The 25,699-nt window shown below is 41.4% G+C and overlaps 1 protein-coding gene across 1 annotated transcript in view; it reads right to left on the bottom strand.

Moving 5' to 3' along the window:
* adamtsl3 (ADAMTS-like 3) overlaps window positions 1-25,699 on the bottom strand; it is an 82,914-nt gene that overhangs the window by 2,887 nt on the left and 54,328 nt on the right. The window contains exons 9-26 of the mRNA XM_030794236.1: window positions 24,802-24,913; window positions 24,390-24,528; window positions 24,026-24,076; window positions 22,073-22,277; window positions 21,675-21,822; window positions 19,601-19,685; window positions 16,971-17,266; window positions 16,656-16,785; window positions 14,694-14,898; window positions 13,981-14,163; window positions 13,713-13,866; window positions 11,033-12,113; window positions 6,691-6,818; window positions 6,033-6,161; window positions 3,584-3,766; window positions 2,791-2,916; window positions 2,070-2,282; window positions 851-1,034 (exon numbers count right to left, since the gene is read on the bottom strand). Coding sequence (XP_030650096.1) covers window positions 851-1,034; window positions 2,070-2,282; window positions 2,791-2,916; window positions 3,584-3,766; window positions 6,033-6,161; window positions 6,691-6,818; window positions 11,033-12,113; window positions 13,713-13,866; window positions 13,981-14,163; window positions 14,694-14,898; window positions 16,656-16,785; window positions 16,971-17,266; window positions 19,601-19,685; window positions 21,675-21,822; window positions 22,073-22,277; window positions 24,026-24,076; window positions 24,390-24,528; window positions 24,802-24,913 — 3,752 coding nt within the window. The remainder of the gene's footprint in view (window positions 1-850; window positions 1,035-2,069; window positions 2,283-2,790; window positions 2,917-3,583; window positions 3,767-6,032; window positions 6,162-6,690; window positions 6,819-11,032; window positions 12,114-13,712; window positions 13,867-13,980; window positions 14,164-14,693; window positions 14,899-16,655; window positions 16,786-16,970; window positions 17,267-19,600; window positions 19,686-21,674; window positions 21,823-22,072; window positions 22,278-24,025; window positions 24,077-24,389; window positions 24,529-24,801; window positions 24,914-25,699) is intronic.

The raw sequence follows: 25,699 nt of genomic DNA, 5'->3' as shown, positions 1-25,699 counted from the left end.
AGCTATACAGAAAGAACCATACAGACAGACCCACACAGAGAAAGCTATGCAGACAGAACCCTACCGACAGACAGCTATGCAGAGAGAACTATACAGACAGAACCATACACATAGGATCATAGAGACACTACCATACAGACAGAAGTATACACACAGGATCATAGAGACAGAAAACAGAGGCAGAACAGAACAGATGGCATCATACAGGATGATGCATGAGTTTCGCTGAGCGTTTACTCAGCATCTCCGGGGCAGACTGATGACAGAGGAGAAAGACTGATGGACTTCTTTATAAGGAAAGGCAGTTTGGCTGGCAGTCAGAGCACTCAGGGGAGTGCCTATGTTTAAATAAAGGTCTGTGATGGCGTTTTGTGGGATTTTCCTCTCCCATTCATCCAAAGTTATATGATCTTTTAAATCTCATGATCATTTCAAGAAGAGAAAAAATTTAGCCACTTCATTTTTACACTGACATTTATGTTTGGATGTTTTGTAACATTTGAAACAGCTATGGTCAAATATCTGAGCCATCACTTTTACTCACAAAAACTATTACAAAATTATTGCAAATACTTAACATTATATAAGAAACTGCTATATTTATCGAGGAACGCGCACAGGCACGAATCCATTCACATTTAGGCTTGGTAACAAGTACGCATTTCACTGAGTTGCAACAGCTTGATTCACAAATCAAAGAGCATCGCTATCATTTGCTAAATGCAATAACCCTTCTCTCTGACTGAAAAGGTCATGCGTTCTGACACGCAGGAAAGATGAGAATTCACAATGGTTTTTTGCTGCACTGGGCAGTGCGCTTGTATCGGCAGGGAAAGAGTGAGGTGGCTACCTCGGAGGGCAGTCCTGGATGTTGCAGGCCTGCGAGCTGCTGACTGGTCTGGGGAGGTGATGGCAGGAAGACGGGGGTGCCTCCTGACCCTCTGGACTGAGACAGCGCACGATCCTGCTCTGAGTACCTCTGTTCCCACATGAAGCACTGCACACACTCCACTCCCCCAAACGCCATTCATATTCTAGGCACAAACATAAGGATAATAAAAATGAGTGCACATCAATGTTAATGCTGTGAGCATGTCACACCACTCAAAAAGAGACTGCGACAAACGGCTGTTATATCTGATAACAAGAACAAAGAGAACCTGGGAAATATCAGACCGTAAGTAGACACTGTCTCCGTGGACTGTTCAAAGTTGTAAAATAACCATCTAGGTGTTGTTCCTATGCGGTGCAACAACGTAAATGCTTTTGAGAATTTTCAATATTATGCGTCAACTAATATTATAATACTAAAACTAACAGAACAAATCCATCAGGGACAAGTGTATTTAGTCACTGGCTATTGTTCCATCGTTTATTTGTACACCATCATATTGTCTGAATGTCAGAAAATGCAGTAAGCATAATAACAAGGTTTTAAAAGTTTGAGTACTCTGGGCTTTGCCAGTCACTATCCATGCGCCCCCTCTTGCCAGTCAGAATTTCACTCAGGCTAAGTAGAGGAATGAAAGAGGGCATGGAACTTTAATATGTGTTTAAATGGAGTCCAGGAGGAGCTGGCATTCCATGAAACAGAACAGAGAATCAATTCACTCCGAGGCCTTAAACACCGACGGCCTCTCCTCTTTTCTCCTCATTTGCTTCACCGTACTAAAACGAGAAGAAAATATGTAGCCTTCAAATTTAAAACACTGTTTATTTTCCCCCCTTGGTTTCAAAATGTCCTTTTCTCTTTTTTTTCTCCTTAACTGAAATACAGAATACTGCAGATGACAACAATTTTTTGATGATTTGAAATGCCACTACCGCGTGTGTTAATTGGGGGTTAATAATAGCTCCCAGCTGTGTCCACCTCGCAGAACAAAGTTAAATGTGACGTAACAACATTAATGTCATCACTAGCATTCCTCTCACACATCAGGAGTAAAAAAAAAAAAAAAAAACCCACAGAAAAGAGAGAATTCCACAATGAATATTTGATTGTACAGTATTTTTTCTCCCTCTTCCTCCTGTTGTTTCTCATTCTTTCATGGACACACACTCACACTGACCCTGTGAGAGGACAAGAACCCAGGAGACGAGGGGCTGGCCATCGGAGTGCATGTGGCAGCCATAGCGTCCTTCAAACTTCCCACCCAACGTGTTCACCTCCAGGACACGTCCACCAACAAGCATGCGGTAGCGCAGTCCAGGGGCCTGCCTCAGTGTCTGGTTCTGGTAGAACCACTTAATCCCCTTCCTGTGGTTGGAGAGCACCGGACACCCTGAGGGGGCAACAGACAGAGGCAGAAATGAGAGTTTGGGGATTGAGGGTGGCAGAGTGAGGCCACCATTCATCCCTAATTACTCCTGAGGAGTCTGAACCAGCTCCATTCCCACCCCCCAGCCAGGAGCACCCTTTCATCTCAGCCCAGGCCCATTAGACATGCTCTCCCAATCAACCAACACTGCAGTAATTCTCCATACTGCTCCCAGTCTGCAGTCACATTCATTCATTAACTTAACATCTGCGCAGCATATAGCGATACCCAAATCAGAATAACAAAGGCTACATAAATATCATTACTGGAACTTGTATAAGAGAAATATGTGCCACTTAACCTGCAACAATTGTTGCTGCAACCACATAGTGCCATGTTGACTATGACTGTGGTTTTCCTATAAAAGTTCTGGTTGAACAGGTTGCACCTGCTCCTTCAAAGACACTCTTAAATTGAACAGCTGTTGTCTGGTGGGGATCGTGTCTTGATTATTAAAGTGAATGAGCTGTACCTATTCGCAGGATGTCTCCTGGTCTGACAGTCACACTGGTTCCAATCCGAGATGCCATTACAACTCGTTTACGGCTCACGTCCTTTGAAAAAGAGGACTGTCGCTCAGACCCAACAAGCGTTGGCCCTGACAAAGAAAAGAAAGAAAGAAAGAAAGAACGAAAGAATCACTGGACCATCTCTTTTGGCATCAGACTAGTTAAGCCAAATAGACCCATGTTGGCTCGATCAAATGGTACAATGACGTGTAACATTCTGCTTATTGTTTGTCTTAAGAGGATTTGCGCCGACACAAATGTTGGAGGATTCATCAGGTCTTGACAAGGAATGAATTACAAAATTATCCTGAATCTCCCGTCACAGAAAACACTCTCAGTGCTGCTCCAGGATAATGTGTAGTTGGATAAAAGACTCTATTCATTCGGTCCCACACTTCTGACTTATCGCTATAAACTCATTACAGAGGTTCAACTCCACAATGACATCTTTTTTTCCTTTTTTTTTTCTCTTCTTCTTTTTCTCCCTATGGAGATGGATGATACCACCACATCATGCTAATATTTCAGCACAGTGCCGTACTCCTCACACACTACTCTCATACGACACTCCAATATGTGAAACATCTCATAGCATGTTCATAACACATCAGCTGTATTATACCTCCTCTGTTCTGTAGAGTTTTGTGAGAGCAGCTAGATGAACCTATCAGGGAGTGAACACACACACACACACACACACACACAAACACACACACATAAGGCAAATATGTAAACACGAGATATTCTTGAACTAACCTACAACCCGAAGCAGGCTAGAAGCTACAGATTTTCCAATGGGGTTGGCAGCCACGCAAGAATATGTGCCATAGTTGAGGAGAGAGAGGTTGTGGATCAGCAGGGAGCCATCCAGAAGTGGCTGAGCATTACTGCCCAGAGGGCCTTCCTTTTTATGCCAGCTCACCCTTGGCTGTGGGACACCTGTTGGAAAATGAGAAAGTAGCCAATTTACTTTTCAAAACCATCCAAGCACTCAAAAATCCACTTCAAAAGATTCAAACAAAATTATACAGAGATCCACAGACGACGCTCGTGCAAACTGTAGAGTGGGACCGCATACTGTCACAGTTTACGTTGCACCAATCTGCATAATGAATGCAAATTGCACAGGTCCAGCAATTCCCCTGGGCTGGCTGTATCTTGTGTTAATAAGAAGCATATGTTTTGGAGTTAGCGTTTTATAGTCTCTCGTTCTGCAGAAGACGGCATTTGTTCTGACATATTGCCCCTAACCTGAGTAGCAATGAATAAAGCAGCCCTGAAGAGTGGAAAATAATTGGGGAAAGTTTCAGAGATGGTTTCACAAACACACACACACACACACACACACACACACACACACACACACACACACACACACACACAGTGTAGGCTAGGCTTCAAACTTACATTTGGAACTGGTTATTAAATCTTTCCACAACACTTTGACAATGACATACAACTGACCCTTTTTTGCAACATTTCTATGTTCATTGAGATATAAATCAATAAAGTATATATCAGATGTATATAAAAATATTCTTAGCTTAAATGTAACAAATTTACTATGGCACCAAGAAAATGAATAATCTCTGTCCAACAATAAGTATTTGGCAACACGTATTAAAGTAAAAAGTACATTCATGACACTGAATGACTACACACTGCGGTAGAGGTCGGTAGTATGGTTGGATTATAGTCTGCAATAGTCTGCAGATACTGTGAAATTGTGGGTTACTGTATGAGCCGCTGGGAGGTGCTATTGAACTCTGTAACTAATGAGAAGAAGCGATGTGTTGATTTGTCCTGAACAGAGAGATCACTGTCACCCATAGCGTAAGGACAAGGTTTGAAAAATGATGAGGGCCTTATTGCGTACAGACACATACGCTATGGCTGTGTGTGGCTGTGTGAATGTGATCCACCTCCTCACAGTCTCTCTGACCCTTTCATACAGATGGAATTACTCTCTGCAATCAGGAGCTAAAGATCTTTCAGCTCAGATAGACGGTCTTAAAATATATATATGTGTGTGTGTGTGTGTGTGTGTGTGTGTGTGTGTTGTTAGGTGGATGTGTGTGCTTGAGAGAGAACGAGAGAGAGAGAAGAGAGAGAGAGAGAGAGAAAGAGAGAGAGAGAGAGAGAAAGAGAGAGAGAGAGAGAGAAAGAGAGAGAGATTATGCTTGTATACCTTGTTGTATTTCACCGTCACCTGCGTAATAAGACCTGAAGTTATCCAGCTGTGGTCCAACACAATGTCTGTCCACACATGTAGCTTAATGAATGGTATCCAGCATTTGCTTTCACTGTTGCCCATACCACGGTTCCCAGAGCTAAGCTACTTCTCAAAGCAAAGTGCACACCTTATTTATATCTCATATTTCTCTCTCTCTCTCTCTCACACCCTCACTCATCTCAGTGAATCAGCAGGTGATGAAAGGCAGCGGCAGTGCGCTGTGAAAGGCGGTGCTTTGTGCTTCAGGCCAAGTCTCCAGTACTGAGGGCATTGTTGGCACAGACTGCAGGTGCCCCTCACTGGAAGGTGATGAGGCTGCTGAACGAATACAATCACTCTGACGGGAGAGACTGGGATCTCAGCCCAGTGCCTGAGACTCACCGCTGCAGAGTCACGACAAGTTTTCCAGTACAAAGCACTATGCAATAACAACAAGGTGGAGCCAGTCCAACCGCCCCCAAAGCATTGTCACAAAATATTATTGTTCGATCAAACAAATTGTTTGCCGCTTTTCCTCCAGTGGACTCTGTTTGTAAATGACGCAGAACCGCATAAACCCTTCATTAGAAGAAAAGCATCCCACAACGACTGTTGACTTTACAGACATTTTCTTCCCAATTAGCTATAGCTTTCACCATTGCACCATTAAACAGTGCTGCAAAGAGCCATTAAGCGTGGGATATGCAAACATTAAACACGTGTTACTCCGGGTCTTTCTCAGAGCAGGAATTTCATTCATCTGTAGAATCTGTAGAGACATTTACCGTGAATATTTTACTAGCAGAGCAGTAAAAGTCCTGGAGGGAGTGAGAGAATCGACCGTGGTAGTGTTTTGCTCTACATAGCTTTCAAAACGATGGGCTCAACTTTGTGCCAAATAACACTATCTGTAATGGGTCTCCACTCATCTACATAGCCAGTGAGTATCCTGCATAGACTTCTATAGAGAGTTCATACCATTCAGTCACTGACCTGTCACGGGACATTGCAGGGTGAGGTTGGCACCGACACGAGCGGTGACCTTGCCTCCGATCACAACCTTTAGGGTCCAGCTGTGAAGGTCAGATGTGTTCTTCCATGATACAGCAATGGTTGGAGGCTCTGTGAGCAGAAGAAAAGTCACCCACTGAAACAAGAATAGCAAAGCTACACAGCTGTGAATGGGAAACTCTGAAGACTCACACTGACAGAAAATGGGAAGTGTCAACACAGTGTACAAATTAAGAGCCATGAATTTCTTCGTATAAAAGCCTAAAGCAGAATAGCAGTCGCTAAGAGCTTTAAAGAAAACTATGGAGTCCCTAAAGGTATGCAAATGGAGCTACGGAAAAGAAATAACAAAAAATGCATGACCTAAAGGAGAAAAAAAAATCAAAACATAATTAATCATGATCATAATGGATTTTTAAGAGTCCCAGTGTTGTACAGTTTTCTCTGATATGTTACAACCTCTTTAAAAATGCATTGGCTCCAGATGAAAATTTTCTTACATGTTTTGCTACTGTACTGCACAGTTTCTCTTCTAATGTATTAACAGATATATTCCAACGTAATGTATAAAACATTACATACACAAATAAACATCAGATGTGTCTGTGTGCTTTTGCAAGTAGATACTGGAGAACCTCACCTGTCAATAGCAGCTGTGACGTTTCACTGTCGGTCCCAAGACTGTTTGTGGCTATACACCTGTACAGCCCAACATCTTTTGCACCAGGGCCAGATATGTGCAGTCCACCAGAGCTATCCCACCATACCCTGAGGGAAAGAAGAGATTCGTCTCATCTGCCTCAGGGCTCAGAAAAGATTGTGTGGTTTTTTTTTTCTTTTTTTTTTTTTCATATGCACGCACAGCATATTAACCAATTAAAGACAAATTCACTTACGCCGGGGTCAAGTCAGGGTTAAGTCAACAAGCGAATAAGCTGTGAATTACAGCAAAGAATTTCAAAGCGTACAAAGCACAAGCCTCTTCTCCTTCAATAAAAATAGAGGTCATCATATTTCCTAATCAAATGTAGCACCTCTGGATCAGGGTGAGGAATGAGCTGTTAAAATCTCTAATTTCCTGAACATCAATCAAAAGTGTTTCCTGAACCGCAGCACACTTTTATTTTTGGTTCCTTTGACCTGATTCCAGACAGCAATCAGGCCTTGGTGTGGTGACTCAGTGGTGGTGAGGCAGCCTCAGAGAGAGCTGTTTACGTACGTGATTAGAGTGGGTTTATTATGCTTGAGCCATTGTGCGTGCCTGGCGCTCTCCCCCGGGAGCTAACCTGAACCATGAAAACGGGAGAGGCTCTAATACAGCCGACAGACTCCTCGCAGCTCCGCGGGGCCCACTGGACAAAGAGACGCTCCTTTAAAACCCCGCTGCAGCCGTCAGTCTGTCTGTGTTCGAGCCGTCTTTAGATGTTCTGAGCGTTTGTCTGTCCCTGTTGTCGGCTATCCTATTCCAGCAGTCCTCTGTGCGTGTCTGAACATCCTGCCTCGGCTCAGGAATATAGAGTACTCACCCGTGACACATGAGATCCCAAAATATTTCTATTTCAGTCACTGTAGAATGGCCCCCCGAGACATAGCAAGATCGTGAGCTGAATTTTCAAATGTTTCCAAATCTCAATTACTTCAGAGAGAGACAGAGAGAGAGAGACAGAGAGATGTGGGGGGAGGGGGGATGGTATTTCGTAATAATGAATTCTGTATACAAAAATTATTTGTTTATTTTCTGTGATTAATGATTAATCATCTGAAATATGTATGTGAAATCTCATAAAATATGATTCCATTAAATATTATTCATAATGGTAATTAACGTACAATGCGTAATAGATACATGCACACCATGTTTTGTTACTTAAGAAGCAACAATAAGTTGAACCTGAATTAAAATGGAAAGCAATTCACTTTGAGTCGTATCAACATTCCATTCAGGTCTAAAACTGGGATGTGGATTTCTCAGGCAGGTCAGGCATATCCTGGATGTTGATACTTAAATGTATTTTATAAAAATAGACATTTTATTAAAATGTTGTAAGCCAAAGGATGAGGAAATCAGCCTGATGAATCGATTAACTGTCAAAGTAGTGTTACAGTGTTACAAGTGTTATGTTGCAGTGGCTTGCATTGCAATGGAATGGAAGGACACTAATTACACACATTGAATTCTAAATAAAACACTGTCCAGTCATGTATGTTTAATAGAAACAAAGGGGCAGCTGGACTGAAAGAGAATAAATGAGGATGGAGATACAGAGAAATTGGACTGCTGCTTACTATTCTTCTCACTGACTCAGACCAAGCACAATCCTCAACTAACCTCATCCTCAACTAACCTCATCTAACCTTGCGCATTAAGACCAGCACATAAAAACAACGATACATAACACAGCTACCAAGTCTGTTGCATCTCAACAACTAAAAATGGTCAAACCATCGTTTTGTGAAATGTAATCATTTGATATAGGAATATCACACACTTTTTACTAGCAGACGTATCTGCATTTGATCCACCTCTGAGCACAGATGTGAGATGTAAAATATAGGCTTGAGTTCTTTGAAAAGACACAGCATGGTTTTGTATAAAAGGCAAAGTGTACCTGTGGATATCACAATCTATAAACAAAACCTTTGACTACTACATGCACTCACACATACCTTAAAATGAGGAAACAGCATTATCAAGCCTTTCTGCAAGTCTGTTTCAGTACCCTACTGAGGCAGGAAGACAAATTTGGAAAAAATTGGAAAAGCCAGGACAAGAGCTTAGCCTCACACAGCTGGAGGGTCTGTCACCGTCAGTCATCTGAACACTCCTTTATTTCATATCAGGCCAAAAATAAGAGCTGCAATTGCAGACTTAGTATCTGAGACAACCATCAGGCCATAAGCTCTGCAGGAGTTAGCACTAAGGAAAAGCGAGAAGGTGAGACCTGACGTACTCTGCAAAGACTGACAGTCGGTGAAAACTTTCTGTAAGTGTCAGATTAGGCAAGACACACCCATTAACACACTATCAACAAAATACACAACATCTACACAGAGTCAACATAAAATCTATCTCGACTTTCATTTAAATCTTGATTAATATATTATGACTTTTAATTGTTGTCGATACAGTTAGTGTTACACAGGGTTTTATGAAGAAAGACAATTTTCCCAGAAAGTTATCATTGAAAAGATCCTTGAAAATATCTTAAGACAGTAAAAGGGGTATTTTTGGCCTCTTCAATAAACTGGATATCTTGAGGAGTAATGTTATGTTTGGCTATGCAACAAAACCAAACCCTAAAACTTCAGTGAAAAGTTACACTGTGAAGCTGTTATCTATCAAACAGTGCAGTCAGCCACCGGGTGAGCCAATAAAGACAAAGTAAAAACAGAGTTGTCAACAAGAGAGATTGTGGTTCTGGCTGCCTATGGCTTTACTGAGGTCAAAATAACCAGCAGGACTCTAAAAACACAACCCTGTCATTGACAGGACGCCCACAGTAAAGCAACAACACTGTCAAATAACAATCAGTTATCTATATGTCTGAACCTTGCCCTGTTCATCTGAGGTGAATTCTGTTCCTGCTGGACAAGATGATGTTAGAGGAAGAAATGAAAGAGGAAAAATTTGGGGACTTAAAAAAAAAATGGAAAACTTCCAAACTGCATACTCTCAATCTTTTTCCAAAATTTGTTGAACTGACTTGAAAGTGTTAACCTGACCTGTGACAGGCTATGCGAAATGAAAATCTTTTTCTGACCCTGGATACTGAGTCCTACAGAAGCTTGTCCACTTGCAGGCTTTGAGGCACCGTATGCAGAGTGTCTGTGAAGCAGGCCAAGAGTGCTTAGTTTTCATGACGAGAGCAGAGGAGAGGTCTAAGATGTGTTTGCTCAGCCACGTCTGCCTTAAGTCCTACAGCGCCCCAGCCACATCTGCCTTCAGTCCTGCAGTGCTCCAGGAAGGGGGGGAAGACAATGTTTGGCGACTGTCTGGGTGGAGGCTATATTAAAGCCTGAACTTACAAAAGTTGAATTACAAAGTCAATGTTTTCAATGACTGTATTTAACAGTCAACAGTATATCACAGCACACAAGACCAAAATGTGACCTCAAAATGTAAGAGTCAGGGGAGAAGAACTAGTTATCTTGACCTGAACAGATGACATTTTGTGGTGAATAGCCTACTTCAGTATGTTTGACGTTAAAACTTTGCAAAATGAGACCTCTTAAATTCAAATCAGTTGTTTTGAACAAAAAAGCTTTTGTACTGCAACTGAATGACAAGTTTTAAAAAATATGCATCGAAAAGTCCATGCATCCATGGACTCTACTGATACAAGACTTAAGGAAAAATTCAGCTTGGTCTTACAAGCAGTGTATCCACTGAAGGACTACTTTCTTTCAAATTTTTTGCAATGGATGTTAAAGGGCTCATTGTGTGAAGTCAGTGGAGGTTTCATTTTAAGCATTATATGATGGCATACCTGGAGATGTGAAACATACCTGCAAGTCCTCTTTTTAGACTTGTTGCCCTTAAGTCTTATTTTAGCCTTTGAATAATTTTTTTTATGCAGCTACCATCCATTAAAACCTCCAAATAAAACCTTAATGTCACTCACAGATGCATAGGCTCCATGACAACGGTTTGCCACTGCCAGCGCTGCCTGTTTGTTGAATACTGGAGGTAATTAGGTGCCCCTTAGTTCTGCTCAAACTACCAACAGCTTCAAGCATTTCACATTTCTCAAGTCAAATTGTTCTTACATAGACTAGGTCCTGCAAGCCAACCAACTAGATTCAGCATAGCTCCCTACACAAAGTTAACCCATGAATGTAGGTTGCTAGTTAGCTGTTGTAACAATAAGCATTTGAACAACCCAGGTCCTTTATGTATTGATTTTGTTAGCATGTCTGCATAATATAAAACCCAAGAACTGCTAAATCTCATTCACAATATGTGCCCATGTAGAGAGCCATACCTGTCAGTGTGCTTAACAGGCACTCCATCTTTGGTCCATGTTATGGTGGGCTTTGGCAAGCCCTGGGCTGGACACATCAGGGTCAGGCTGCGAGTGGCGTTGGTTAGATACACTGTCCTTCCAATGCTAATGTTGATGTCTCTCTGGAAGGTCATGGACGTGTCATGCTGTCTATGGCGGGTGATAATTGCTCTCCTATGACTCTTTGGGCCCTCATCTCCACGCTCTGAGGAGTTGGGTGCTTTGTTCAGGTGTTTGCCTGTTTGAACGGTCTCTTTCTGTACCTGTGCAGTTGACATCTCCTCCATTATTTTGGAAATGAGATGTGAGGCTAAGTCATCTGCCACTTCCCCATTCTCTGTCAACTGACTGATATTCCTCACTAACTCCTCAAACTGCACTGGTTCCAGGCTATAGGCCCCTGGGTGGATGGTGACCCCTGATGGCCCTGGTGACCTGTCAGGCAGCAGTGAGGAATAGCTTGGGGTGCTGGAGTCCATAAGGTGATTATTAAGAGCCAGAGGATCATCACTTTTTCTAACCTGGCCTTCGCCCAGATAAAACTCATTCTTCTGTGTCCAACTTGGCCCAGGTTTATCCAGCCCTTTCGCAAAAGTAGATGCATCCTGCTCCTGACACCCAAGGTCCATACTGCTCCTCTCCTTATTCAACTGTGTCCTGAGAGCACTGGTGATTTTCTCCCCTACTAAACTTTTCCCCTCTGGATGTTCCAACAGCCTGTTATTTTGGCCTATCAGTTTCAGAGTGAAGGTGTCTGAGTCTTGTTGAGCCCAGCAGCGATACTGGCCAATGTCTCCAGTCTCCAAACTGTAGATACGCAGAGCTCCAGATTTAGTGATGCTTAGCCGATCAGAGTTGTGCAACTCATGACCATCTTTCTCCCAACGGATTTGTGACTTGTGGAAGTGGCGCACGGGACACTTGATAGTGACAGAGGTTTTGGGCAGCAGGTAAGCACGTCCCCCAATGGTGAAGCTAAGTCTTTTCTCCTGACGAGTCTGGATGTAAATACGGTGGAGACCAAGCACTTTAGGACAGCGCTTTTTGGAATATTTGTGCCCTGCAGACAGAGAGAGGAGCAGTGTGTCAGAATGCATAGCACCACCATAACCACCACTAAAAATTGACGATAACAGTCCAGCCTTAATTATCAGGTGAGTTTTTAATATGCGAGAATGTGCTTCACAGAGAGCAAAGGACAGTCTCCAAAATGATCTCTTTTTAGACCCACTCTACAGTTTACTCTGTCTTGACATGTGTAGGCTGAACCCTAAAACAGTGAAGCTAAATCATCCAGGCATGAAATCTTTAGAAATATAGAGGGAAAAAACAGTCTGACAAAAATCTTGCCTGTGGGAATGCGTAAACATAACATCAGACTTCCCATTAAATACGGCAATGTCTTATCAAGATATTTACATTGTCAAATATAGAATCCGCTTTCACTTTGATTCCCAACACCAGAAGTAGCCAAAGCAACATTATCAAGCAGACATTATCAAGCCCATTACAGTGTACACATATGACTGAACCATAGTACAAAGCCGCTGACAAATCTCATTTTCACAAAAGAAGTACAGAGCAGCCAAGCATGAGGGCACAGTGAGTTCACAGCTTGTTCAAGGGCTCATTTCATCATAGACAACAACAAGGGAGAAAACCTTCTTCAAGCTCCACTTCATTCCGCCCAGACCCACTTTTTATAGAAATCAACAGAGTGGGGTAAAAATACTTCTACACAATTTTGGTGTGTCAAGAACTATCCTCGTGCACATTACCCATATTAGCTAAATGAACCATCTGACAACTACACGCATACACATTTTTAAAAACTTAAATGAAAACATAAGTAATTTTCATACCGAAAGATTTTCATAGATCAAACAGATTAGTTCATATTTATGAGCAACATTAATTTTTTATTAAACATATGAACAGTTGTCATGATGGAACTACTGGAGCAAAAATTCACTGAGTTGTCCAAGCTCTGCCTTGTTCTCTATCATGGTGCATCACATTGCCTTTCTTCCAATTTCCAACTGACAACAACATGTAAAGCCTATAGCTAGCTATGCTCTGAGATCCATGAGATCCATGAGAGGAGCAGATTTGATGAGAGATGAAGCTAAAGTTAGCCAGGTAACTAGTATAGTCAAATAATGCAATTACGGAGGTGTCCATGTCATTCACAAATGTGCATGAAAAATGCTCTTTAATGTTACACCAGGGATGGCACCCTATTATAGAAGAAAAAAAATATCATCACCTTTTCTGCTACATGAAGGTTATCTCAAAAGTCAAAGATATACTCGCTAGTCAACATTTGTCACAAATAAGCTCAGACTCCACCCACAACGTAACAGTTCACATAAAGCCTTCCCACATTATCTATCTATCTATCTATCTATCTATCTATCTATCTATCTATCTATCTATCTATCTATCTATCTATCTATCTATCTATCTATCTATCTATCTATCTATCTGTCTGGCTGTCTGTCTATTCACTGAATCAGCTCTGTGGTAAGACAGGTATCATGCCAGGTTAAAACGGATCACTCTGGACTAATACTGTGGTCACTGTGGAATACCGAAAAGTTACACAGCAGTCATACTGGTTCGAAAGAAAGAGACAGGAAGAGAGAAGCCAATCTCTTACTGATGCAGGGACTCATGCGGCAGCTCCTGATGAGAGGAGGAGGGGGAAGTCCACTACACGCTGATCTGTCCAGTGTGACTAACTGACCTGAGGCAGTCAGTCTCCGACACACTGGCTCCCGCCGCTGGACCCCTTTACCGCATGTTACCGAGCACTGCAAACGCGCACACACACACACACACACACACACACACACACGCAGAGTCAGCAGAGAGCTCATCAGTTTAAACAGAGCATAAACAATAAACAAAGCAATGCGTTGTGGTACCTTGGACCACTCTCCTCCTTCCAGGCGAGGCAGCAGACATTTGGTGCTGGCACACGGTCGGTGGGTCGCAGGTTTGGCTCCACCGCAGGACTCGTCTTTCAGCCTGCGGAAGCTGCCGCTGGCCAGCCGCTGTTTACAGTAGACTTTACGCGACTGCGTTCCCCTGCCACATGTGTGAGAACACTGACAGAAAAACACAATACAAATTAGAACACGCTCAAATGCATTCATGACAATTATTAAATATGTTGAAATAGAATAGAATAGGGACTCCCGTAATAGAGTGCGGTAATCATTTCCCTCCATTGTCTGAGATTTGTGAAAACATAAGTGAATGGATCTGTGGTATGTGTCCAAACTCACCTGTACATATTCACTGCCATAAGAGCACTGCTGTATAAAACACACTTATACAGCTACGGCCATAACATGTACCGTTAAGGGGCACTGAGTAATAAAGTGATGCTCAACAAAAGTTAAAAACCTTAAAAATCTTAGTTTTGCTCCAATTGATTGCAGTGCCCATGTTCTTCATAAGTAGTTTGCTTGTCTCATGAATGGAGATAATGTCAAATGGCTTAAAGTTTCGCTTAATGGACAAATGCCCGAATGTTACTGTTAGAAGCATTAATGTAGCGCTTATGTAAAGACTAATGGATGCAGGGTGGTACGCAGTTATGTTGAGCTGGTCACTGGTCCAGGTACATACTCACCGGTTGCCATTCCTCCACTTCCCAAGAAGGGGGACACTCGACCTGGTTACAGGCCTGTACCTCTGGGGGCCTGGGCTCCTGACACTGTCTACTGTTCATCCGCTCTGTACGCTCCCCTGCCAGCATCCGCATACACCACACACTGCGTGTCTGCAGTCCAACACCACATGATGTCGAGCAACGCGTCCATGGGGTTACCTCCCACCTGAAACAGAGAGGTGTGCGCACGCACACACACACAAACACACACAGTGAGACAGAAAAATGAGACAAGGGCGCTATCATGTCCTCTGCGTGTCACCCCAGCTCTCTCTCTCTCTCTCTCTCTCTATCTTTCCATCTATTTATCTATCTGTCTCTCCCTCTCGTATGTGTTACCTATCACTCTCTCATGTGGAAAATTGTAATGAATTGCTGTCTGCCTTGGCTGTGCTTTGATGACCAATTTATAATTCACATCATGATAATCATGTTTGTGACTAAAAATAAAGCATATCAGAATATGGCGTTGTCAAAATGAAGTAACCAAAATACTCTGAGCCACATCAAATAAACTCTCCATATGAAATGTGGATGAAATGGTTGTTTCATTAAATCAGCATCAATCTGAATTTGTGATGCGTGGTGCTTAGAAGCCAGCAGTCATGCTGACATTGGCAATGTGAACATTACTGGACAGCAACCCACTATCATCTAATGACCTTCATCTAAATGCACCCTGACAAGCTTTTCCATTCAGTCTGAATGTGGGCCCAGTATAGAAACCAGATCTGCTTCTCCTGTTATGTTTTTAGGGTAAAATGATCATTTGAATAACAGTTGACCCCTGAGTCTCTCAGTCACATTGAAATAACTAAAAGCAAATCAACCATATGGAACATTTATCTGTGGAGTAGGTGGTATGTACTATTTCCTTAAACTCCAGTGTTGTAATTAAGTGTTGTGAGTCCTGAAAAAATAACTTTTTTGGCCAGCATCGAAACTGCGTCTTCTTGAGTATGCCACAAGTTGTGTTCCCTAATTACATATATTGTGATGGCAATTAGGAGCAGGTTTGGCTGATCTTATCAAAAGTACTGGCTTAAAACTGATGTGTTTGTTTGATGTCCCGGATTTGCCCTCTCCTCTCTTTTCAAATGACATCAAATCATTTTCAAGCAACCAAGACCTCACTTCCTAGATTGCAGTCCAAGTGACTCTAACACTCTGTAGCCCATGTCAAACAGGATATAAATAAACAGACTCTAAATGATGCAGCAAAAGGAAGGTTTCAGTTATGGGGACGTATGTATAATGTGCTTAGGCAGGAAGGTGCATTTGCTTGTGCTTATGCTGTGGTCACACATGGTTTACATTGGCATTAATGACCGTAAAACAGGATATTTTTACAGCAACCTCATTTCGGCAAGGTCTCATTAAGCATTTTGGCCAGAAAAGCATTTCTACCTGGCTAATACGGGTGATGACTACACTGTAAAACAACTTAAGAGTATGTATACTTCTCTTGTTGCTACATGACCACTGGATCAGTCGTTAGGAGTTCTTGCCAACCTGCACCACTCCCCCTTGCCTGGATTTTGACTTAAAAATGGAAATGAGTGTCTCTCTTTTGCCCTTGACTTTGGGTTTGGACACACAATTCCGATGCACACCACTGCTCTCCATATTTACGCACACATGTCTGTCCTCTAATTGACCTTCTCGGACATGGCAGACTACACCATACAGTTATCTCTACAGCTTTTGAGATGGTTTGGTCCTTCCAGCTGTGGTAACTCAGGGTGAAAAGCATACATCCTGCCTTGGATGTTACTTTGATTATTCACTGGTAAAATTCGTCATTTTCCACTGGCTCCAAGTGCAATTAATTTGATGATATGGCAAAGGTTCACCTGCAGCTGATGAACACTTACGTTATTATGTGAATTCTTGATTGTCTGCGGCCGTGGGCTTAGGTCTTACCTGACAGGACATGGCTCGGGGCTGCAAATGCGAATCATAGCAGGTGGTCGGCTGGAGTGGTCACAGAGAGCTTCATCCACCAGTTCCCGTCTGCCTGCACTCACACACCGCACAATGGCCATCTGCTTTCCTGCAGAACAAACCCAGATGGATGTCAAAAATCAATATTCATCCCACAAAAATATTACAATCTTACCCTTTATTGAATTTACCTCAGCCTTGAAGAGCTTTCAACTAAAGCCAAACCAGCCCTCAAGACTACTGTATGTAGATAGCAGTGATTTGGCATGTGCACCATGGTTTACATTGGCTAACCTGAAGCACAGGATGCAGAGCACGTAGTGAAGCCTCTGTACTCCCATGAGTAGCTCTGAAGGTTAGAGGCATCAGTGGGTCCCGGGGGCCTCTGCGGAGAAGCTGGAGAGCTGGGGCTGGGGCAGGGGCCCAGGTCACAGGCTCTTTGGAGGGGAGGCTTCTCTTCTCCACACTCCTCACTGGGCAAGTCCACCTCTGTTTGTGTAAAGGACAGCAGCACTCTGCACTTCACCCATCTCCTCTGAAGGCCCAGACCACAAGAGACACTGCATTCCGACCACGGACCTGGAATAAACCTGCACACACACACACACACACACACACACACACACACACACACACACAAACAAACACTTGTAGGTATTTGCAGCAGGCCTGTGAGGAATGGACACCATGATATTTTCTTTGGAGGAGTAGTTCATATTGGACAACTTGCACAAACAGATAACGGATATGCTTGTTGAGATTTAGTGGTGAATTGGTTATTTACTTCCATCTTTCATGGATAGCTTTTTAATTTAACAAATTCCTTCCATGAGATTCAACTCTATGGTACATTCGGCTGGTACCATAGACATTTATCATTCCCATTTAGCACACTGTGTGGAGTTAATGTAATCAAAAGAACGCTTGCTAACAAAACCATGGAGAAGAAAACTGATCTGAAAATAACAAAGTTATAGTGCTAAAATTACTCTTACTCAAAGCCAACAGCTGTATACTTGAAAGACAATCAATGCAAGAATAAATACAGTCATAAAAAAAGACATTGAAAAGACTACTAATGAACCACAGAATGACTTTGCCATATTTTTTGAAAATAGAAAATGATCTTTTTTGGAAACAAAGTTGAAAAAATCATTGCTAGTAGGAAAATAGGCATGATTAGAATCATCAATGCATAGTCAGAAAAAGAATAGCTCCACTCAATGCACTATTCCTGGGCAATTCAGATGCCAAAACAAGAAAGAAAAAGAGAGCTAAGCCAAGTTGTAATTTTTATGTCTTTTCTGTTTTTTATTAAATGCTGCAAAAACATGAGAGCAATGTCAGTGCAGTTTGTGTCTGTGAAAGTATTTAAGGATGTCAAACTGCCCCAGACCAATGTGTAAGTCACCATGCACCTTCTGTTCCTGCTGTCTAAACACTCTCCATGCTTATGGAATTAGAGTTTATGAGACCTGTAATTCCCCAAAAGCCAAAAACATGTCATGTTTTGACTAATGTAGGCATGTTATTAAGGGATATCATGATGTCAGAATCAAAACGCCTTGCATGATCTAGAAAACAGATTTCACGTATGGGTTGAATAAGCAACGGTTGATTTCTGAGGTGCCACTTGAAATTTTCAACAGGTGGGAGGCTGGCAGTGGTGAGTGTTCAGTTGTGTAGTTGTGTATGTGGACGTGGATGAGGTTGTGTGCATGCGCATGCGTGCCGGCGTGTGTGTGTGTGTGTGTGTGTGTGTGTGTGCGTGTGAGAGAGAGAATGAGTCATAGGCAGGCAGTATGCGGTGCCGTAATCTCTCAGATGGGAAGCAGAATAAACCTGTGTAGGAGCTGGTTGAATGTGCCTCTAAGTGCCTTATCAGACCAGGGATAAAGCCTGGTACAAACTACCATGCTCATGTTCAACCCCATGTGGCCCAGAGAACCAAATCACAGGCAGTCATTCACAAACCAAAATCCACAGCAAAGAAGAGCAGGGCCATTCTCTGATGATTCAGATTAACCAGCAAAACACCTCCCTGAACTCCCCTAAATTTAGCTACTTGAGAACTGAGGCAGAACTTGCTGACTGATACTCTCCACTAAGAGGTGTAATTCAAGGGTAGTTATCATGCAAACAGTAGATCTTATCTCCCTCTCCCTTCTGACTGAGGGTCCCTAACCGTACTCCTCTGTGAACCTTTAAATGCTTTCACCCCACATACTTCTCTTTTACGAGTTTCAGTGATAGATGCCTTTGGTAGACCGCAGGGGCTGGAGGCTGTCTCCGGGCCGGGGACAAATCTGGCAGCTCTGTTTGTGGCTTTGACAGGGGAGCTGTATTCACTCCCTGGGCAACTATTAATGGGGGTATGGTTGCAAAGATGGGGAAGATAACTCTAATAATAGCACAATTTCGTGTTTCAGAATAGACTAGAGAGTGTTTCAAAAGACAGAAAGAATAAGAGGAAATCGGACTCCGTGCTGGTTGGATATGGTTGTCCAAAACAGCTATGTTCTATCTGGCCACTTTGGAGTTTTTGTCTGACTGGAGCTGGATGGCAATTGGATTAATGTACTTGTTTGAAGCTGATGAATAGTGATGAGAAGGTTTTACCTTTAAAATCCTGTATTAAAAAAAAACTGTTCTCTGAGTGAACAACTGCCAAACATCTGTGAAACTGGTAATATGTATATATCTAAGAAGCATAAGGAAGCATTTCCCTACCCATAGATTAGGGCCAGATTGAAATGCTTGCCTGGGGATGTAGTGCCATGCCTAGAGCTATGAGCGTTAAACTAATATTGAATCATGTCCGTTTTAGAAATAAAGGAAAATGCTATTGTAAATATGAGCTGACATTTAAGCCATGTATTTGAAATATTTCTATTCACTGTGGTATTTAGGGGTGGTGTACTTACGTGGGTTCCTCTGAAGCCACTTTGGTTTCCTCTAGCTCCTGAGCTTGTTTTAACCAGGGCAGCTTGGCTTCCACTGGGAGGCTCTCTGAAATGGAGTACAGAGCACATAGATTAATACACCTAGTGACAGTAACTTGAGCTAACCATGAAGGTACTCTCACCGTTATTCATTTTCAAGACTGCATACATAAAGAAACATCTGCCTATGTGTTTTTTTTAATCTATTTTTATTTTTTTTGCGATTTTCACAGGTACCACAATGCAAAGCATAACGCTTGTACATGCAAATTTCCTGTCCAGTTTTCAGTCACACGGAAAAGTACGTTGTCCTTGGCATATTCCACATTTAGTACTTTAGCTAAAACGTCCTCTGAATTCTTATTTGCACAAAAACCATTATTTCTGTTGGCACGACAGGTTACTATTTATCTCCTTTGGTTGGATTTTCAGTTTGGGGGCCAAGGGGGTTATAACCTGGTCTCAGAAGAAATGGGAACGATAAGTCCCTCACACTAACAGAAACTATTCACTCCCTCAATGTTTGCCTCTTCAGATCTGAAAGATCTCTGCAGGCCACAAAAGACAGATATCCTCATTTATGTTTGCATTTCCAGATTACTGGTCTCCAATCAGTGGGCACTAGCGCTGTGAAACACTCCTATCTCTCTGATAACATGACCTGAATATCTATTTCCAAGCACGGCAGTTGGTCCTATGTCCGTCTGAAGGTTAGGCAGTCAGGGGTGGTCACACTGCGGCACTGCTCTCTGATAGACCTCTATCCAAACAGAGCTAATAAAGCCAGACATAAATCTCCATGTGCCAACCAAATATTTGCACAAGGAACCATTTATTGAACTGAAAAGTCATTATCACAGCTTCTGGTAACTGTGGGATAGTAGTAAACCGTGTGTGCTCCACATTGCCACAGAGAGCGGTGCACATTCTGAGGGCTCTGGTTTTGGCTTTAGGATTTTGGGCTTTTTTTTTTTTTTTGTAATAGCAGGCATCCTAACATTTGGAATTAGACTTCAAAAATTAGATGAAAGAGTCAAGAAACTGCCCTCTCCAATTTTAATCCTTAAAGTTTTACAAGTATGTTAGACTTCAAGTATGTATGTTAAGCAGGACTTAAATTATAAGGAAAATGGTTGTACTTGAAAGAATATGTTTCTTGGCAACGACATTTTGATCATTTAATACCACCATGGGTTATTCACATACTGTTACAGTGAAAATGTGTTTAACCTATTATTCTCTAATCTGTCATAGGGATCCTCTATGTGACTCAACTAACACTGTAACTGTCCTCATCCAAATTATTGGGAAGACACAGAGGCCTGTTATTATCTTTAACATCATGAAAAATGGATCAGTTTCCACCTCAAGAGGTTTCCAAGATATCTGACAAGGAAGGGAAGGTCATGTGTGATAGCTGAAAAATGCATCTCATTCATATACGTATATAAATGATTTTAATCAGTAACATACTTTCTGCCTTTGACACATAGCCAAGTCATATGAATGAGTCCTCCATATCGACATGTCTTGCCAGGAGAAACCTGACTCATTTGCTATGTGTGAGAGAGAAGAGAAGAGTCTGGCTGAGGACTCAGACAGTCATTAGCTCAGTCAAAAAATGCACAGGGCAGCATGGAGGTAGACAGCGAGAAATAGGAATAGAGCTGACCTATATCATAAATGACTCCATATGAGCTGGGAATGTCTGTATGTGGCTTTAAGGGTTGACAAGATTTTTCCCATTCACAGTTCACTTCATGAGAAATCCTGTGTGACATTTTTAACTTCAGCATAACACACACTGACTTGAGATGTCTCTAATGAGCTAAAGGGACATAGCCTTATCTTCGATTACGCAATTTTTTGGTAAGATTGGCAGACTCAAGCATACATAAGCATACACACACACACACACGCACACACACACACACACACAGATATTTTCCCTCTCTCTCTCTTTCTCTCTCTCTCTCTCTCTCGCTCTCTCTCTCTCGCTCTCTCTCTCATTCGCACCTAGAATTACACATAACACTGCCATAAATACGGGTGATACCTCGAGGTTTGTAGCATGCCACAGGCACCAGGCAGTCCTCTTTAACATGAGGTTTGAGTGCTGCATTACAGCCGCCTGTGTGCTGCCCTCTATGATCAATGCACAGCACCACTCTGTAACGCAAGCCACGGCCACAGGTAACAGTGCACTGCAACATATGCACAAAATCTGTTAGCACGTCATGTTTCAGTCTGTGAATCTACAGCTGTGTGTTTGGTCAGCGTAATGGTAGCAATGGTAGAAAATCAGGTGAATGGATGGATGAAGATATGTATGAACGGAACCTTACCTAAGACCACTCTGTTAGCATACATCTATAGCTATGTGTTTGCTCAACGTAATGGTGATAATGTAATGATGATAAATGAACAATGTGAATGGATGGATGGGAAACTCACCTGAGACCATTCCATAGCCACCCAGTTTGGACAGTCAAAGGTGTTGCAGCTCTGCGTAGTGACAGGTCGGGTAGAATGTGCACATTTCCACTCCTCTACCTGAGCGATCTGACCATGAACATTCTCTTCCACACAAACCACACTCCTCTCCTGACTGCCTCCTCCACAGGACACGGAACATGACGTCCATGGGTTCTGTTCCCAGCTGAAGTTGGAGCAAGATACTGTTATTATATGTTCTACAGCACACCTGTGATCCAAAGTTAATATTTATTCATTACAATGTAATAAGATAATAATATATTTTAACAGGGATTATGCACAGTGGTGAATAATTAGTGGTCAGAGCTGGAACTTGGAGAACTTAAGGAGTAACTGTGAGGCAGAATTCTTTGAGGCTCGTCAGGTTTATAGTCAGTGCAGCAACCAAAAATGCTTGCTACTTCTTGAAAAAGCATGTGGTTCACAGTTTGGGTGATAAGAACAGCCATTGAACATCCTGTCGGAATTTTAAGTAACTGGTCGCACAGGCTCCTATTGCTGCAGTGATATTTGTTTTGAACAGTATCAGTGCTAGAGACAGCACAAGACACTAGCAACATCGACAGTTAGATCACAAAGATAAAGACACTAAGATGCAAAAACATAATGCAATTTCGATGCCTAGTGATATGTATTTTATGACTAAATAGAGCACTGGATGGTCTCTCTATATATGCATATATTATTGAATAGTTAATTTACACAAATATGCGAAACAGCTAACACCACAAATTAATACTATTAATTAACAAAAAAAAATTCTACATATTGAGTAAACATCCAAGACTTTGCATTATTTGCTTATAGTGGTCAAAGACATTCATTGGTCGGAACAAGACTGATACTGACATCTCTGTAGCACTTGAAAAAACCCACAAGTTTTATCCCCTCCTTTGAAGAACTGAATTCTCATAAGCCATTAACATGTGGGTAAGAACCTGATGAAACATAGTAAGGCTTTTCTATTTGTCTAGCAGTACTCCAGAACAATGGCCAGTGATACATTTACAGTTTCCAGTTAGGACAGCCATAAATTTTCCAGTTATGGGGCAACAGAACATTGATGAAAATTCTGTATGAACAGTGCAGTCCAGATTTTTGGATGATGAAATGGCCTTTTGGACTGGTGTCAAAAGCTGTTAGATAAGGTATCATTCCCACAAAACAATCATTTACAATTACAGTTTCACATTTCATAAAATTTCATAAAAAGTACAATTCTACATTTCGTATAAATGCTGTTAACACAATATTTCTACTTTTATTTCTCTCAAACATGTTATTACATAAAATATTAACAAGATCTCAGAGAATACCGTGTTCGTTTTATCGTTAATTGCATTTTATACATTATATTGTTTGCATTTCGTATTTATATTGCTTAGATTCTGTCCTTTTTTTAATCGCTGATATTTTGCATGTATTTATTTATTTATTTATTTTGTAAATACGTGTGAGGTTTTAAACTTAAATGCACCATTTGAAGGTTGATGCAATTACAATTTCGTTGTGCTTGTGCAATGACAATAAAGTTCTTGATTCTTGAATATGTAAAATGGATGACAGTGTCTACCTTGAGAAAAATCACTCTAAAATGTTTTGTTCAGGTTTTATATTAAAATAAATAGAAATTCACTATATTGAAAATGCTATTTGAAAACCCAGTTGGAGTAAGGTAAAAGGTCTACTGAAGCAATATCAATGTTTACTGTAATGGAATAAAGATGGAGGCGTATCTACCAATGCTTGTGACTAAAATTACAACCAGTTTAACTAACAATTTAAAAACGTATCATTTAAATGAGAAAATGCAGGTCCTTCCTTTTTATTTTAAACCTAGTGCTTATATCAGACCATGTCTTTTTTTAATGTGTTTTGTTGTTAATTTTTTTAATAAGAAGGCTTGCTCACCGGGGCAGTGGCTGGAAATGATCATATGGCATCACTTCTTTGAAGCCATCGCTGTTGAGAAACAGTATCAGTCCAAACGGTCAGACCTCACAGTATTTACACTGAGCACATAATGAGATGACATCATGCAGGTGAATCATGTGGTGTCCACTTTAGTTTACTGGACTACATATGTAGCAATCAACCCCAATCACTGTAACACAGTAATTCTATGATTTGTTTGTCTTAGCATAGGTAATTTACATAAATTTCACTTAAACACTCTTCACGTAGCCTGTAGGAAAGAGAGAGAGAGAGAGAGAGAGAGAGAGAGAGAGAGAGAGAGAGAGAGAGAGAGAGAGAGAGAGAGAGAAATAGAACCAGCCTTTCAGGACATGGATCCATATTGCACTCCTTCAGTTTGGGCTTGGGTTTGGTGTTCTCTGGGTAGCTGTGGCAGTGGTGTTCAGGAACAACTTTGTTATAGCGAACATCCATGCAGTCAGCTGAGTTGAGCTGATACCCTAGACACCAGAAACATTACAGAGTTAAAACACAAAGACCCACGTAAAGAGATCAAATACTTCTAAAAACCTTCATGCTCATACTCTACCACTCTCCTGAATGTCTAAAAGACTTGACCAAATTATAATGAGTAAATTCATACATAAAATAAGTTGGATGAGTGTAAAATGAGTATAATAAAGTGAATTATGGCTGTTTGGTTGTTAGACATGAAAAATATATTTGTGGGAGACAAACTAAAATAGGTCCCTATCTATAGGTGTGAATGGCACCTCCTCCACAGGTGACAGAACAAGGGAAGAAGTCTGTCTCTCTCCACTGGTAGCGAATGGGCTGGTAGAACATGAACTGCATCACTGTCTCTTTAGGGGCTGCATACTTCACCTGAGAAGGGGAAAAGGCCGCATTGCTCATGTAAAATTAAGACTCATATCCCAAACCTCTGGTCAACATTTAGCCTCAATAATCATAATCAGAGAAACAGAGAATAAACCTTCATTTTCTAAACAGTTTTGATGTGACTAATGTGGACTGCATTAATTCAGAAGGTCTGAAGTGGGGAACAGTATGATGTCACTTGTTCCATGTGGAATAGAGCACAGAGCACTTGCCATTAAGTCTCCATCAGTCTGGACATGTAGGCAATGATGATTAGTTAAGCAGTCTTTTCATGCTGTTTCAATTTCCCACACAAATGAATCATCTAGAATAACTGCTCTGATATTAATGTCTGATTACAAATGTTCACATGTATGAGCAGTGATTTGGCACAAATTTAAGAATGTTTAATCACCATATAATTTCAATTTATAAACCTTTTCATTTTTTCTTTGTGCTCACCTACTGAGATGGTTTTTACACAACCAATTTTCAAAGAACGTTTCCCAGTATAAAATTTGCCCACCGAACATTTCAGAATTGTTTTACATACATTAATAACCATGAGTGAACTGTTTTTCAGTGCTTTCATAACTGCATTTACTACAACATGTGTTGTTTCATCTTTACATGTGCTACATAACCCATATGCACAAACGTGAATTGGAAAACACAATCGGCTGTAAATTTAATAGTAGTGACTTTCCTGCCTAAGATTTTAGGTAATTGTGGTTAATTGTCCAGACAGTCTAAGACCTGGCCAAATAACACTGAATAAAACATAGTATGTAA

Source organism: Chanos chanos, chromosome 2 (assembly GCF_902362185.1).
Source record: "Chanos chanos chromosome 2, fChaCha1.1, whole genome shotgun sequence".
Taxonomy (NCBI): Eukaryota; Metazoa; Chordata; class Actinopteri; order Gonorynchiformes; family Chanidae; genus Chanos; species Chanos chanos.
Note: the sequence above shows the minus strand (reverse complement) of the source record. Positions and strands in the feature narration are given on the sequence as shown.